This window comes from Strix aluco, chromosome 2 (genome assembly GCF_031877795.1).
Source record: "Strix aluco isolate bStrAlu1 chromosome 2, bStrAlu1.hap1, whole genome shotgun sequence".
NCBI classification, from domain to species: Eukaryota; Metazoa; Chordata; class Aves; order Strigiformes; family Strigidae; genus Strix; species Strix aluco.
Window position 1 is genome coordinate 78,989,616 of NC_133932.1, and position 15,459 is coordinate 79,005,074.

The 15,459-nt window shown below is 41.8% G+C and overlaps 1 protein-coding gene across 3 annotated transcripts in view; it reads left to right on the forward strand.

Moving 5' to 3' along the window:
- Positions 1-1,225: 1,225 nt before the first annotated feature.
- The window catches only part of STK24 (serine/threonine kinase 24), a 68,508-nt gene continuing 54,274 nt past the window's right edge, over positions 1,226-15,459 (forward strand). Inside the window, exon 1 of one of the 3 annotated variants that reach the window (XM_074815413.1) lies at positions 1,226-1,320. In XM_074815413.1, coding sequence (XP_074671514.1) covers positions 1,252-1,320 — 69 coding nt within the window. In that variant the 5' untranslated portion in view covers positions 1,226-1,251. Of the gene's footprint in view, positions 1,321-1,524; positions 1,938-15,459 lie in introns of those variants that run through there. The other 2 variants (XM_074815414.1, XM_074815415.1) reach the window with 2 other exon arrangements.

Consider the following 15,459-nt stretch of genomic DNA (forward strand, 5'->3'; position numbering starts at 1 on the left):
AACAGTAGAAACATTTTCATATTTCCTGAGGTTAAAAAAACTCCATAATTTACACTCCATTCCATCGTTAAGGAAACTAGCAACTCCTTCATGAACAACTAATAAAAGAATTCCAATAGTTCAGTTTTCTACACAATTTCTACCCATCATCCCCTCCATGTTTCACTGTATTCAAGAGCTGGTATATTTAGTCGTAATTTCTCTGAGAAACAATCTGTGTGTGTGTGTGTGTGTACACATACATGTCTGTATAAGGCTGTTAGCTAATTTTATTCGAATTTGACTGAGGGGAAGAAATCTTAGAGACATTTATGTTTCTTCAAGTTTCAGGAAAACATGATCAGTGAGCATTAGCTCACTCCATATTAGACAACAAAGATTATCCTAACTATAGGAACAACTCCAGTGGTAGTTCTAACCATGTATCAATAAGACCATTTTAAAGTGTTTCCTGCAGTTAAGAGATTTGTACAAACTGTCTCGTGAATTACCTACTGAAAAGAAATTTATGCTGCTGTGGATGCTCACCTCTTTCTTTAATTCAGTTGAAAAGACAGTGAACTGCCCTCCTGTGGATCCCAGACCCACTGGCGGACAGGTTTCAATAATTTTAATACTCATGTACCTACCTAGCTTTTTGTAGGGAAAAAAAGGAGAGAACCTTAGGGCATTCCAGGGTGTGTTGGAAATGGTGTGATGGAGCTCTTGAATCTCAGCTTAAATAGGCCAAATACGGGGAATATAACATTGTCAAGTTGTGAAGGGCTTTGCACGTGTCCAGGGTTTGTCTTGTTTGGGGAGACCTGACTGCTGACCCACTCTTCTTCCATTTAGGAAGTACTGTACAAACATGACCGTCAACTTTGGTTTAGTGCTTTTGCAACTTCTGACAGGAAGTCAAGTGCTTCCTGAAACCGTACACCTCGCCAGAGCGATAGCATTACTGTGACCTTTCTTAAAGCGTCCCAGTGAAGGGGAGGCGGGAAAAGGACATACCAGAAAATGTCTAGGGTTTCTGCCATCTTCATCTATCGCCTCACCCCGGTTTCCTCCTTTTAAGCGAGCTCGCCTCGCTTCACCTGTCCTGCCTCACCGGCAGCCGGGAAGCTGCGCTCCGCTCAGCCTGCGGGCGGGGAGAAGCGGGTCTTGACTCCCGGGCTGTCTCCACCCAGAAGGCGACGGCCGAAACCCAACAAAACCCACAAGGCCGCGGCCCTGCGACGGGTCCCGCCGCTTCCCGCCCCGAGGAGGATGCAAGCCGGGCGCTCGGCAGCCGGCGGTGCTCAGGGGGCCCGGGCCGGCGGGTCTCTGTACCCCGCGGTACGTGCGGGCGGGCGCGCGGGGGGGGGGCACTCGGGACCTTCCGTCTCCCCTCTCCCCCTCCCCGCCGGCGGTAGCCGATGGCGGCGGGGGCAGGCGGGGCAGCGCGGGCAGGTAGCCGGGGAGGAGAGGAAAGGAGAGGCGGGGCGGCGGGGCGGGCGCTCGCTCGCTGCCGTTGCCGCCCCTCCTCCTCCTCTTCCTCCTCCTCTTCCCCCCCCAGGTTTGTCATCGTGTCGCCGGCAGGGCCCCGCACGACCGCGCCAGTAACGGCTGCCCTGCGCGCGCGGCCGGGGGAGGAGGAGGAGGAGGAGGAGGAAGAGGAGGGATGAGGAGGCCGCCGTTGCATCCGTGACGGGGGCCTGAGGAGCCCGAGCTTGGGGCGGCCCCTTTCCCACCGCCGGCACAGAGGCGCTGCTCGCTCGGGGGAAGGAGGAGGAGGAGGACGGCGACGACGACTCTGTGTGTGTGTGTGTGACAGAGAGATAAAGTGTGGAGATGAGCTAAGCCCTGTCCCCTGGAGCCGCCTGAGGAGACCCGGCTCCTTCCCCCCACCCCCCGTCCCGGCCGCCGCCGCCATGGCTCACTCTCCCGTGCAGACGGGCCTGCCGGGGATGCAGGTGAGGAGCAGCCGGGTCGCCCCCAGCGCGGGAAGGGCCAGCCCCAAGGGCAGGCACGGGCACCCACCCCCGGCAGCGGGCGGGGGGCCGGGGAGGGGAGCGAGGGGTGGGCCCTCGCCTCCTCTCCCCGCGCGTGGGGACGGGGGGCAGCGGCGTGAGGGTGTGTGTCGGTAAGGGGGTTCGCCGGGGAGGAGGGACGGGGCGAGGGGAGAAGGCGCCTCTTCGCTTTGACTCGGCCCCGGGGGCTGGGGGCGGGGGTGGGGACGACGACACGGACGGAGCGGGATCTCGTAACCCGTGGAAACGAAACGTGCTGTCAGCACTTCGCGTAATGCCTAACGAGGTCCCTCCGCCTGGTGAAGCCCTCCCTCCTCCTTCCCTCCCTGCCTCTCTCCTGCCTCAACAGCCTCTGTTTTGGCGCAAGTGTGCGGAGCGGAGGGGTGCGTGGTTGTCTCCCCCTACCCCCGTCCACTGGTTCCCCTCGGTGTTTTTAATTCACGGAGCGAAGCGTGTCTTGATGGGCGGTTTTCGGTCCCGTTATTTTGACTCGATTAAGGGGAAACGTAGATAAAACCAGGGCCTGACAATGTTGACCTTCAGCGCGTGCTGCAGTGCCCATCTCTGTGGTGCTGGCTAGTGGGAGAGCTGTCAGTCGGGGGGCTTCGGGGATCGTGTTTGTTTGGCTCCAGGAGTTGGTTAGCTGCTGCTGTTACACGATGGAATTTGTTGGTTCTGTGTTGTAACTATATTTTTGAAGTAACTGGTGTGGCTTTCTGGTGACTGAGCTGGCTTCCCCCCCCCCTGTTTTTCTTAGTCCCAATGCAAACTACTGCCAGAAAAACATTAAGGTCATTGGTATCTGCGTGTTGTCACATTTCCCACTTATTAGAAACTTCCCTGCCCCAACCTCCAAAAGAAAAACTTAAAAATGGCAAGTAGAGTTTTTCTCAATTTATCTCCTAGATTGAAAGTTTTTGTGCTTCACTTGGTTTAAGTATTGGTTTACTCTGGTTCGTTTTTCCATGAGTCAAGATTCCAAGTCATGATTTTTTTTTTTCTTTGCATAACCTCAGAATTTGAATTTAAAATGTTACATGCTTAGGCATAGCATGAATTATATGCTCAGGCATAGTACTGAATGCCAAATAGAATATGTAGGCCCTCACTCTGAACTGATTAATTTATTGCTCTGTAGGTACTGCTGTCGAGTGCTCAAGTTCACCTTCCAAATATGAGCAGTTTGCGGATTACCAGAGAGACAGAGAAGTCAGGGTTTCTTGCTTTGGCTACGGCTAGATAAATGTTGCATTTTTTATCTGTTTAAAACATGTTAGAAGCAAGAGGACTATTTACTTTGAGACAGAATCTGTAATGTTTTAGAATTAAAAAATCAGATTTGTAGCTGCTCAGAAGTGAGCGAATGAAGATTATTCCAGCAATATATGCGTGTACTGCTTATGTGTGTCACTGCGTGATCTCCCTGAGGAGCTGCTTTTTTTTGTTGACTTGATTCGTTATTTAGTTTGTAATACTGTTAGCTGTACTAAATGGCAAACTAAATGAATGACTTGATTTGTTATTTAGTTTGCAATACCGTTAGCTGTACTAAATGTGCACATAAATTGGGAGTTTACTTCAAATCTCTTTTTATTCAGGTCAGTGTTATTTTTCTCATGAATTTTTATTGTATTATGAGAGTTTCTCAAGTGTGAACTTTTAACAGTGTAAAAAACCCCAACCGAACACCAAAGTAAAGACCTGCGGTAGGTAGAGGCATAAAGTCTGTCAGCAATGTGAATGCTACTTGCTAATTTTCTGCACCCAGTTCAAGATGTCTGTATCTGTTTCCATTCTGTCAGACTGTATAGCAATTCTATAGTGGTCTGGTTTTAGTACATGATTCTCTTTGATTTTACGTGCAGATAAATGTTCAAAGAGTAAGGTACATACAATGTGTGACATCTACTTAAATAAGAAAAGGTTATGTATGGTTTAGGACTTCTTGTTATGTAGAAGAGAGAGGAATAGAGCTTAGTTCTCTGGGTTATAATTACATTGCCTAAATCACGGGACTATCTTTTCTTTTTCTGTAGTGTGATCCCTCCTCCCCACCTACCAGCTTCTGCAACAAACGGTGCAAGCAGTGTCAGTGACAAGTTATGCAGCTTCTCCTACATTCTTTGCTGTGCTTATGCAAGAGAGCAGTCAGTATCCTAGCATGAACAAGAGTAACTTCTTGACCCCCAAAAAGTCATGCGCAGGGACAACACTTTATTAATGCTGTTTGGCGTGAGCAGAGTAGTGTGTAAATAGAGCTGAGGAATGAAGAATTAATGTATTTTTCTCTGAACAACATCATGATCGATGTTTGAGGAGTGATGCATAAAAAGTGAGTGGGTAGAGAGTGAGCCAAAGGAATGAAAAACTGTGGAGGAAATGTAGGATGGTGCTGGAAGGTTGTCAAAACCTGAGATTCGCTGTCTGCTGCAAAGTGGGCATGTTGTAACCTGAATAAAACCAGAGTTGGGTTTTGACCTAAATTTCTCTGCATGCAAATAAGTTTGGACTCAAAGTTTATGCTGTCCTTGGTTTAAGGGCTTTGTGTAGATCTGTGGGTTTGGGGGTGTGGCATGAAGGTCCATGATTACTAAACCGAGAGTATGTTGTCTTCCTTCTTTATGCTTTATAGAAGTGACCTGGGGAGAACTCTTGTTTGTCTGTAATGCATGAGATTTCTGCAAGGCTTACTTGGAATGAGTGCGTATGACCTTGATTTTCAGATTGGCCTGCATTTCAAGGCTGTTGTAAGCTTCTATAACTTCTTCATGGAAGCTATATTTTAAATCATAAAGTACTGTGTTTATAAATTTATGGAAAGGGTGCTTGGTGATTCGTAATGTATTTTGAAGTATGTTAGGAGTGTGTTGAACCAAAAAGCTCAGGAAATGTAGGCTGGCAGAGAAAGTCTCAAGGGATGAAGCTGCAGAACATAGTGCAGCAGTACATCAAGCTGTTGGATATGTGGCAGCAGCCAGTTTTAAGGTAATCTTTAATAACAAAATGCTAAAATGAATAGTGATTAAATGTCTTTCTTCTCTCCCGACGTAAAAAGTTTTGGGGTTAAGCCGCATCTAGTTTGCTTTGTATTTTTCTTTGTTTCTGAAGTTGGAGAACCAGAAAAGCAGTTTTTTACCTTAGCTTTTTTGTGTACTTCGATCTGTGTGAAATAACTGTGTAGAACAGATTTTGTTAACCTACTTTAAAACGAGCCTTATATTATGGTAATAACAATAAGAATACTTTAAACTCCTTCTGAGGAAAGATAAATGGCTCCGTCAGCTTCAGATCCCAGAGAAGTGAGAAAAGCCCACAGATGGTTTGCCTTTCTGGAGTTAGCTGTGTTCAGGCAGTACAGTGCCACGGTTAGAATGGATCTAGGTATGACTTCTAGTTGTAATTCTAGGTGCTTCCATAGTAAAGGTAATTAAAAATTTCAGATGAATAAGAGTTTCAAGTACACTTCTGTGGCATAATGAACACTGATACTGATGGATTCCAGAGTTACTGATTAGAAATAATTATTGTCACCTTTTTTCCTGTTTCAGTCTCCTAAAGGGGGAAAAAACAACCAAAAAACCTAACCTCATCCTCCTCTAAATGCCCTGAAACCCCGAACCTTTTTTTGAACTCCCCAGAAAAATAGTTTTCTGAGATGCTTTATTTGTATTTTTAGGTGTGCCTCTGTCAGCTTCATAAAATTCCTAAGGTGATTTTAAAATTCCATCATCCTTAAGCCAAAGCCTCTTCTGTGAGATAAAAACCTTTCTTTATCTTCCTCCCTGTTAGTTTTTTGGTAAGGATAACAGCGTTTATGCAGCAAGGTATTTTTATTCATTCTTCATTGTTATTTTCAGTACAAGAGCTACAGGTAAACATTGACATTCGCACTGTCTTGCTTTAAGAAATGTTAAAATTTTAACTAAATTTAAGTGGCAACTTGACAAATGAACAGAAAAGAAAGGTTGTTAAGTATAAAGGCACTATTTCTGGCTCAGAAAGTGTCCAAACTGTCAATTTTCTGGAGACTGGAAGAGTGTTTTGGGAAATAATGCTATTTACTTGTCTGTTCTTGCACTGTTCCCAAGATGTTCTCTTTTAACTGCTGTAGGAGAAGTGTTCTGGCCTAGAGGATCCTTTGTTCTAATCCAGCATGGCTGTTCTTTTGTTCTTACACATTACATATATATATATATAAAAAACTTTTTTCCCTATTATAATTCACCCTCCTTTCACAATAAACTGTTGTAACTATTTTATGTGAGCACTGGTTTTGGTAATTGCAAAACATTAGGTTGCAAAATCTAAGGCACTGAAAAGGCCCTGTAACCTCTGCTGCCTTTCATTTTGTGGCTTCTGTGCAGGAGATTAATTTTCCTTAATTCAACTTTTTTTGAAAGTTTGTGCTTGCTGTTACTGTTTAAGTTATAGTTTGATAAATATTTTGCAGTGACTTACAGTACTTAATTATTTGATAGATCTTTGGACTATTATGATCATGGCTAATCTGGTTTAAAATATTCTGGGGATAGATGTCATGATTCTGTGGCATATTACAAGCTCAGTCCTTGGGTACAGGGACAGAATTTGTGAAAACAAAGTCGACATCTTCTTGCTCTGTAGGTCAAAGACTGTGCCAGGGCTATGCAATAGATGTATAGAGCTGTTTTAGAGAAGTTGACTCTTATCAACAGTGAAACAATTGATACTGGGAAGTTGTGTAGCAACTCCTGATGAATATGTGGATATTAAATTTTTTTAGTCATACACTCCTGAAATCTTGCTATTAAGCATGTGTGGAGGATTTAGAGTTGGTTTCCTTTGGACATGCTGCTATGGATGATTTCTTGGTGTTGTGCTTTACCTAACTTCCTAGGAAATAATTGTTAAAGGGTCAAGCTTCAATTTGTATAATGTTATTAAATCCTGGTGTACAGTTAAAATGACTGCATTTCTGTTTTCGCAGTCTTTAAGCTTCTTTGTTCTTTCTTCTTTCTTTCTGTGGCCTTTGCAGGTACTTTACTATTAGGTGGAAAAAACCTGGTAAGTAACTGTAATGTATAGACTGCTCTGTGTTTGGGGAGCGGTTTGAGGTACTCCTAGTTTTTTGTGTTGACTTTGTCACTTCATGAATAATTGAAGGATTTACTAGGACAGCTTTTTGGAGTAAGGATTGACAATAGTGAATCGTTGTTTTTTAATTGTTTCAGCCCTTCTGTGGTTTTGGAGCTACACATTTTAGACATGCTTTCCAGAATTCTATTTAATTTTAAATGTTTATATAGAGGTAAGGTGGGGTGTTTACACAATGGCAGAGGAGGTGAGGAAGGGTACTCTAATTTCCAAAGGCTGGACTTACAAAATCTAGTGTTGTGTCTTTGCTGTGGTATCAGTCACATCCAAGATGGTTGGTCATCCTTGTCAGTTACTAGGTGACCAATGTCAACATTCATCTTTATCTTAACTGTTGTCTTCCCATTAGTGGCAACAGCCTCTGAACAGGAAAAGCACATTTCCATTGGGTGGCCTTCCAGAACAGGTAAATAGATACCGCTTATGGCAATTGTATCTTTCAGGTATCTTATAGACCACTCAGGCTAGTCATATGTCATGGCAAGTTTCATGACCAGTTTCATGTTTGAGTAAGTGCCCTTTTAGTCAATTGTCATCTTTGTTTCCCAGAGAGACAAAAGACTACTGATGTAGTGAATATGTTTTAATATTGGGGCTTGTGTTATGAGTGGTGTACAAGGCTTTGATGTCAACTTGTATGATAGCATCTTTTGTGTTTCTGAGATAGTAAATGGATATATGTATCTTGGCCAAATTTTAAAATTTTGCTTAAATTCTTTTCATGCTTCTTTTCTTGGGGGATGGGGGGGAGAGGGGGGGAGATGTACCAAACACCGATGAACAAAGATAGCAAAGCATCTAATATAAAATAATAATAATAGAAAATACTGCATCCATCCCATAATAAGTTGGTCCCTACTATACAAGAGAGATGTGGACAGGCTGGAGAGGGTCCAAAGAAGGGCCACAAAGATGATCAATGGACCGGGAAGCCTGCCATGTGAGGAAAGGCTGAGACAAGTGTATTTGTTCGGCCTTGAGAAGAGAAGGCTTAGGGGAGACCTTGTCACCATGTTCCAGTATTTAAAGGGTGGCTACAGAGAGGATGGAGACTCACTTTTTACAAGGAGTCACATGGAAAAGACAGGATTAATGGGTACAAGTTACTCCAGGGGAGATTTGTTTGGACACAGGAGGACAGCTGACCACAAAAGGACTGTTCTGGTTTAAGTCCAGAGGGCAACTGAGCACCAGCAGCCACTCGCTCACTCCTTCCTCGTCAGTGATGGGGAGGAGAAAATAAAAGGCTCAGAGGTTGAGACAAGAACAGGGAGGGATGAATCACCCATTATGGCCATGGGCAAAAACAGACTGAATTGGGGAAAAAAAAGAAACATCAATTTAATTTGAACACCACCACCACTAATTTTCCAATCAAACAGAGTAGGACAGTGAGAAATACAACCACATCTTAAAAACACCTTCCCCCACCCTTCCCTTCTTCCCAGGCTCAGCTTTGCTCCCAGTTTCTCTACCTCCTCCCCTCCAGCAGCACAGGGGGGCAGAGGCAGGTCCAACTTGGAGCCATGTGAGCTTTGAGAATCTTCATTTTGACAAAATTGCTAAGTCAGTTAAGCTGATGTGTTTGGGTTGTATAGCTAATTGAGTCTTGAGCCATGATCAGTACAAGGTGATGATGGCATTCACAAGTTTGTTGATACCAGTAAAGTGTTTGTTTTCCCAAGCTTATTTTAAGCTTTAGTATATTATCTGAAACGAAACTCCTGGATATGTTCAGGATGTATAGTTCCAAAATCAGATAAGTGTAGTTTATTTTGAAGAGGTGTATTGAATAGACAGTCTTTTTTAGTGAAATTGCTTTCATAAGCCAATAAATATTTTGTTTATTGGAAGTATCTATGCATGGAATTGTTCCCTGTTAGTGGAGAAGAGCAGATCTGAGAGTATTAAACGTTTAGGTTGTACAAGCATGAGACTGTTCCATGTGTTGATTCTACATTAGTATAGAACTAGGAGCCTTCTACAGTGTAACTTTATAGAAAGTGAGGCCTGGAACAGGAAAATTTTGGGAATGCTTGTACTCTCCTATTTTTAGTTGCACTGATGGCTTCTTAAGAGACATGGATTGGGATTTTCTTGCCAGATGATAGAATGGATGCAAGAAAAGTCTTCCCTCAAATTATGGGATTGTTGTAGATCTGAAAACTCGTTCTTTTTCTTCTTTTCCTCAATTAGTATTAGTGCAACATAAATTTGTGAATGCCTCTATTAGCATTATTTATTCAGCCATTTGTCATAATGGTGAGAATTTCCACAAAGAGCCACTACTTTTTTTTCTTCTTATCAATAGTTAAGCTACTTAATAGTGGTTATTACTGTGTATGATCCTTTTAGCAGATGGGAACAAGTGAGAGACATTGTTCTAAACCTGATTTTTGACTCTTTTCCTTAGCTGTCTTTCTTTTGGTGTCTAAAATACATTTTGGGTTTCACTGCTATGCTATGTATACTGATGATACTTGTTTGTTGTTTTCCTTATGTGCTAAAGATGTGGAGAGATTTTTCAATTGAAGTGATTTGCATTCTAATAGTGTAATGGGTGGAAGGCAGAAAGTCAGCTACAGGTTTTGAAAGTTTGTAGTAATGTTATATTAAAGAAAAAAAAAAAAGACCCTAAGAAACTATTCAGAAATTCACCATATTTGATTGGAATTTATTCCTTCTGAATGCTTGTAAAAAGCAGTCTATGATTACGTAACTATTAATTTTGGTATTAAACTCTTAACATTATACACTAAGCAGCTTTCTGAATGAAAAATATCATACAGTTACAGTGTGATTTGTACAGGGGACATCACACCCAGAAAATGGTAATAGTTAACTGGAAGTTTGGAAGCATCTTTGGATATCTGTGTTATTGATAAAGAACTGAATGTTTTGTATTTTGAATCTCAGATAAGTGCATCTTCCTTGAAAGTAAGTGGAAAAAAGATTATACAATTGCAGAGGAATAGTTTTATGATAGGCTAACTTTAGGCAACTTTTTTATTCCCCCTGGAAACATACTTAAAACCTGTTCCAGTGTAGCTGGAAATCAGAGCAAGGGAGTTGAACTGTGTGACAAATGTGAGGATTAATAAGGCCATTGTGATTCATGCTATATGTTTTTATCCTCATCTGTCTGTGACATCTAAAGTGTTTGAGAGATGCAGGGTTTTGCAGCTTTATTCTTTGCTTCTGCTCCCCGCCATTACGACCCACTGAAGTTTCATGACAGAATTTATGGCAGTTGTTCTTTTTATGATAGTTAATGTATTCCTAATTCTTCCAAATGTTGGCATTTTTTTTTCCCAGAAAGAAGCATTTTCATTATGGTAGTGTGTGTCTGAATTGAATAATTGCAGTATTGGAGATGGAAAGTGAGAAATATGGAATGCATATGTTTGAAGAATAAAAGAAAAGAACAATCACATGTTCTTTTTGATCATTGACAAATTCTCAGTGAAACAGCTGGGTCTTAGTTTTACAGCAAGTTAGTACAGATGAACACTTCCATTCTAGTCTTTGTACCTTTCATTAAACTTTTTGCTGATTAGTCTTCTAAAAAGAAAATAAAAATCAGTTGTTGCTGTTTGTAATAAAGTGGCTATCCTAGTTCAGCTGATTTTACTTTATTATTAATGAAACTGAGCAATAGCTACCTTTGGTTCAAATCTCAAGGCTTCTTAAAAATGTATTTTTTTTTCTTGTTTAGATAAAAGTCCCAGACTATAAATCCAAATACTTTAATATATTTTGTCTTTTGGGGTTAGTTAGCTGCTCTTTGAAAATGTAGGTAGGGCTTGATATACAGTGCAGTAAAAATGAGCAGTTTATTTTCTGCATACTGCCTCTATTTTATTTCAGTTGTCCACCAACTGCAGGAAATAAACTTGTGAATTTTATCAGCTCTTCATATATGGTGTATATATATTGCTGAAAGCAAAAACTTGGGAGCATCAGAGAAAGGTAGAATGCTGGGTAGCAAAATTTGAGGCTTCTTGTTCCTGAAAGTAGTTTTTCCTGATAGGAAACCATCTTATATGGGTGTTTTGGGGAGATTTTTTTTTTTTTAGTTGTGGGTTTGGGTTTTTGGTTTGTTTATTCCTCTCCCCGCCTCCCTCTCCTCACTGCCTGCTTTGATAGCCCAGGCTTGTGGGAGGGCTGCATGGTTTGAATTTCTGCATTTTAACCAAATTTACAATATATCTCCATTGCTGCCACTTCTGCAGCCCGCTCTTTGGAGGTTAAAGTAAAAATGAAAGCTGCTTAATACTGGTCTGTGTTGAGGTGAATAGGCTTTAGATGGTTTTTGAAAGATTGCAAGTGGTGATACAGGCAAACCTTTGCAGTGCTGCTTCTGAAATGGAGATCTGTGTGAATGATGACATCAGATGCACCAGCTGTTTACTCTGAATGGCTTTTAGTCTTGAAGTTCTCTGGGTACTTGAGAAAATTGCCTGTTTGAACTGCTAGATTTCTGTTCTCTGTTCTTTATAGAAATTAATTTAAGATGAAGAAATGATGTGCAGCAATGGTGTCTCATCAAAAGAAATTCATGTATTTGCACAGTAAATTTAGCAGTAAAAATAATTCTTGGATAGAAATAGTGTATCACAGAATAGCTGAGATTGGAAGGGACCTCTGGAGCACCTCTAGTCCACCTCCTGCTCAAAGCAGAGTCAGCTAGAGCGGGTTGGTCAGGACCACATCCAGACTAGTTTTGAATACCTCTAAGGATCCACAACTTGCCTTGACAACCTATGTGTCAGACTACCCTTACAGTAAGAAAGGTTAAGTTTTTAATTTGGTGTTTTTTTTTTTTTCCTTCCTGAAGTTTAAATGGAATTTCCTATATCTCAGTTTGTGCCCACTGCATCTTGTCCTTCCATTACGCACCACTGAGAAGAGTCTGGCTCTGTCTTTGTTCCTTTCCATTGGGTATTCACACATGATAAGATTTCCAACTCCCCAGCCTTCTCCAAGCTAAACAATCCCCAATTTCTCAGCCTCCCCTCCTACATCTGATGCTCCAATCCTTAACCGTCTTTGTGGCCCTTCACTGGCCTTGCTCCAGTATGACCATGTCTTGTGCTGGGGAGCCCAGAACTGGATGCACACTGCAGATGTGGTCTCACCAGTGCTGAGTAGAGGGGTAGGATGTCCTCCCTTGACCTCCTGGTAATGCTCTTCTTAATGCAGCCCGGGATACTGCTGGTGTTCTTTGCCACAGTGGCACGTTGCTGGCTTATGTTCACCTGGATGCTAAGGACTTCTCTTTAAAGCCCCTTGCCAGCCAGTCAGTCCACAGCCTGTACTGGTGCATGGTGCTACTCTTCCACAGGTGCAGGACTTTGCATTTGCCTTTGTTGAATTTCATGACAGTTCTGTTGACCTGTTTCTTCAGACTGCTGAGGTCCCCCTGAATGGGAACACAAACAACTAGCATATCAACTGCTCCTGCCAGTTCTGTGTGATTGGCAAACTTGTTGAGGGTGTGTTTTGCTTCATTGTCCAGGTTATGAGTGAAGATGCTAAATGGTATTGGCCCCAGTGTTGACCCCTGGGTAGTGACTGGCCTCCAGCTGGACTTTGTACTGCTGATTTCCTAATCTCATCCCCATACCCTTGGACAGTGTCTATATTCTTCCTGGATCACTTGACCCTACTTCTACTTCTTGTATGCTTTCTCTTTATGTTTGAGTTTAGTCAGGAGTTCCTTTTTGACCCACGCATTCTTCCTGCCACCTTTTCTTGTGTTCCTGCACATCACATGGATCATTCTTAAACTTGGAGGAAGTAATGCTTGAAAATCAACCAGCTCTCCTTGATCACTCTTGTCTCTAGCATGTTTTCACCTGGAATTCTTCCAAGCAGATCCCTGATCTGTCCACTCTTCCTTGAGCTCTTCACCAGTAGGACTGAGGAGAAAACCACCTGGGCCTTTGTGCTCTTGACCCTCAACCCCAGGGCCATGTAGTCATGTCTGATATGCTCCAGATCTCCCCAGGCTATTTCAGTGGTGCCAGATGTGGAAGAGTAGCATGGGTTGATAGTCCAAGTGCTGAACAAGCCTCAACAGTCCTTGTCAAAACGTCCTTGACTGGAGTCCCTGTCAAACACCAAGCTGTCCAAGCAGTTCAGGTCAGCAGATTGGGACCTCCCATCCCTCACAGGGAGGGAGTCTCCCACTACTACCGATTGCAGCTTCCTCCTGGTGTTATCATAAAACGAATGGTTTATGTACCTTATTTCTATATTAAATAGATTTACTTGTGTAAGTAGTACAAAAATTTGAGCAAGAAGTTGATTCACCTTCTTGTAGAAGATAAAAGGTGTTTTGTTCCTTAATGTGGTAGGTTGCACACCTAACCTGCCATGTCCAAACTTCTGCTTCTGATGAATACCTATGAAGTAGTCGGTGTTTCTGTTATGGTCTTCTGAAACTAATTTCTTTTGCAAGTTGACATTTTTGTGTGAAAGGAACACCAGATAATCACCACACATATTAACAATGAACAAACCTGTAGTAGTGGTCTCAGAAACATCATGCCTCTCTTTTCTCCCTCTATTTTTATCTTTTGTTTTTATCAGTTGAAAGAAGTCTCAGTGTTTTATTTAGAATGTGAAAGTGTGTTGATGTGCAGTTGTGGGGCAGAGGAAGAAACCGCAAAGTCAATTCGTCAAATGGCAGTGGCCTTAAAGTCTTCCTCTCTGATTTTAAGTGTTCTTAATTTTGTGCAATAACATACATTGACTGTGCTATAACATTTAATTTGTGTTTGAAGTTCTGACTTGGATGCAGATAATTTGAGAACGTATCAGCTGAATGGGGTCAGATCATAGGCCTATTTAGTTGTATTTTGTCTTCGACAGCAGTTATTGGAAAATGTCTAAGAAAAAGTGTAAGAATACAGTTACTTGTAATACTTCTTCGGCATACTTCCACAGCTTCTGCTAAATTTTAGTACTCAAGGATTTCCAGAGCCAGAAGTGATTATTTTGATGGATTTTTTTTTTTTTTCTTCCAGTAGTTCTCCAGTCTTTAATGATTTTGTAGGGCTCACTGTCTGCAACATCCTATTGCAGTGTGTATCTAGGTTTATTTGCATGTGCAAGAACAAGGTTCAGAACATTGTTTTTATCTCCAAGTGTGGCGGCAGACAGCAGTAGTCACAATCACGAGCCAGTTTACCATGTGGTATTTTATTTTCACCAGAAATCTCTGTACCTCTTCAGACCATGGTATTTTGAGTTCATCCTTGATGGGGAATGAGGATTGGACTGACTAATTGGAAATTGATGTGGTGAAATGAAAAGTATACAAAATGAGGTGTTGAAAGATGATTGTCTGTTTCAAAAAGAGCAGGCATAGAGAAATTAGAGATCTGCAAGTAAAATCAGTTGCCCAAATAAGCTTGAGAACTTGAATACAGAGATGGCTTGTAATTCCTGTAAGTTAAAGAGAAAAATAGTTTTTTTAACCCTTTTCTACAGTAAGTGGATGAATAACCCTTCATAAAAGGAGGTTAGAAATAAGAACTGGAATGAGATGCAGAAGAAGACTCATTTAAAGCTCTATCTTAGGTCAGAATGGTTATGGATAAAGTTTGATCTAACTAGTTTGAATTTCAGTGACATTTTCTATTGAGCTATAGGGCCAGTTAGTGCAGATGAGAATTAGAGATTCTGAAAAATAAATACATTGTAAGACATCTATAGTCCTGGCTATAAGAAGAGTACTGGAGAGGTGATGTCAGAGTGGATGATACTGCTGGTTTCTCCAGGATTGTTCTTGACAGTTAGTGACTGAAAAGTGACCTTAACATAAAAAAAGGCAATGCATGCTGATAAAATTTGCTGATGGTACCAAATTTTAAAGGCACCAGTTATACTTGGGAAGACGTTACTGAAGTACTACATAACCTTGAGGATTTGAATTACTGGACAAAATAGCACGAAGTGCAAGGTGTCATAAGTATGAATTATTACAGAGAACCTTTGCAATAGGCTGAGAGCTCATTAGTTGGAAATGCAGAGGATTCAGGAGAGGTGAGTGGGTTTAGCTGGTCACAGCTGAGTTTGAGCCATGAGGCCAAATTGAACAAATAGGATCTGAGAATGTATCAGACTATCTTTATTCTGCGGAAGTGGGCCATAGTGATGTTAGGTACTGAGAAGAGTTCATTTTAAGTGCAGTGTGTTTTTCTGACTGATTAAGGTCAAAAGTAACTAATCCAATGTGGAACAAGTACAGAGAGATTACTCAAATTACTGGGTGAATGGTGGCTCTGCTTACGGTGAAAAGTAACGGACTTTCCTCTGCATGGCT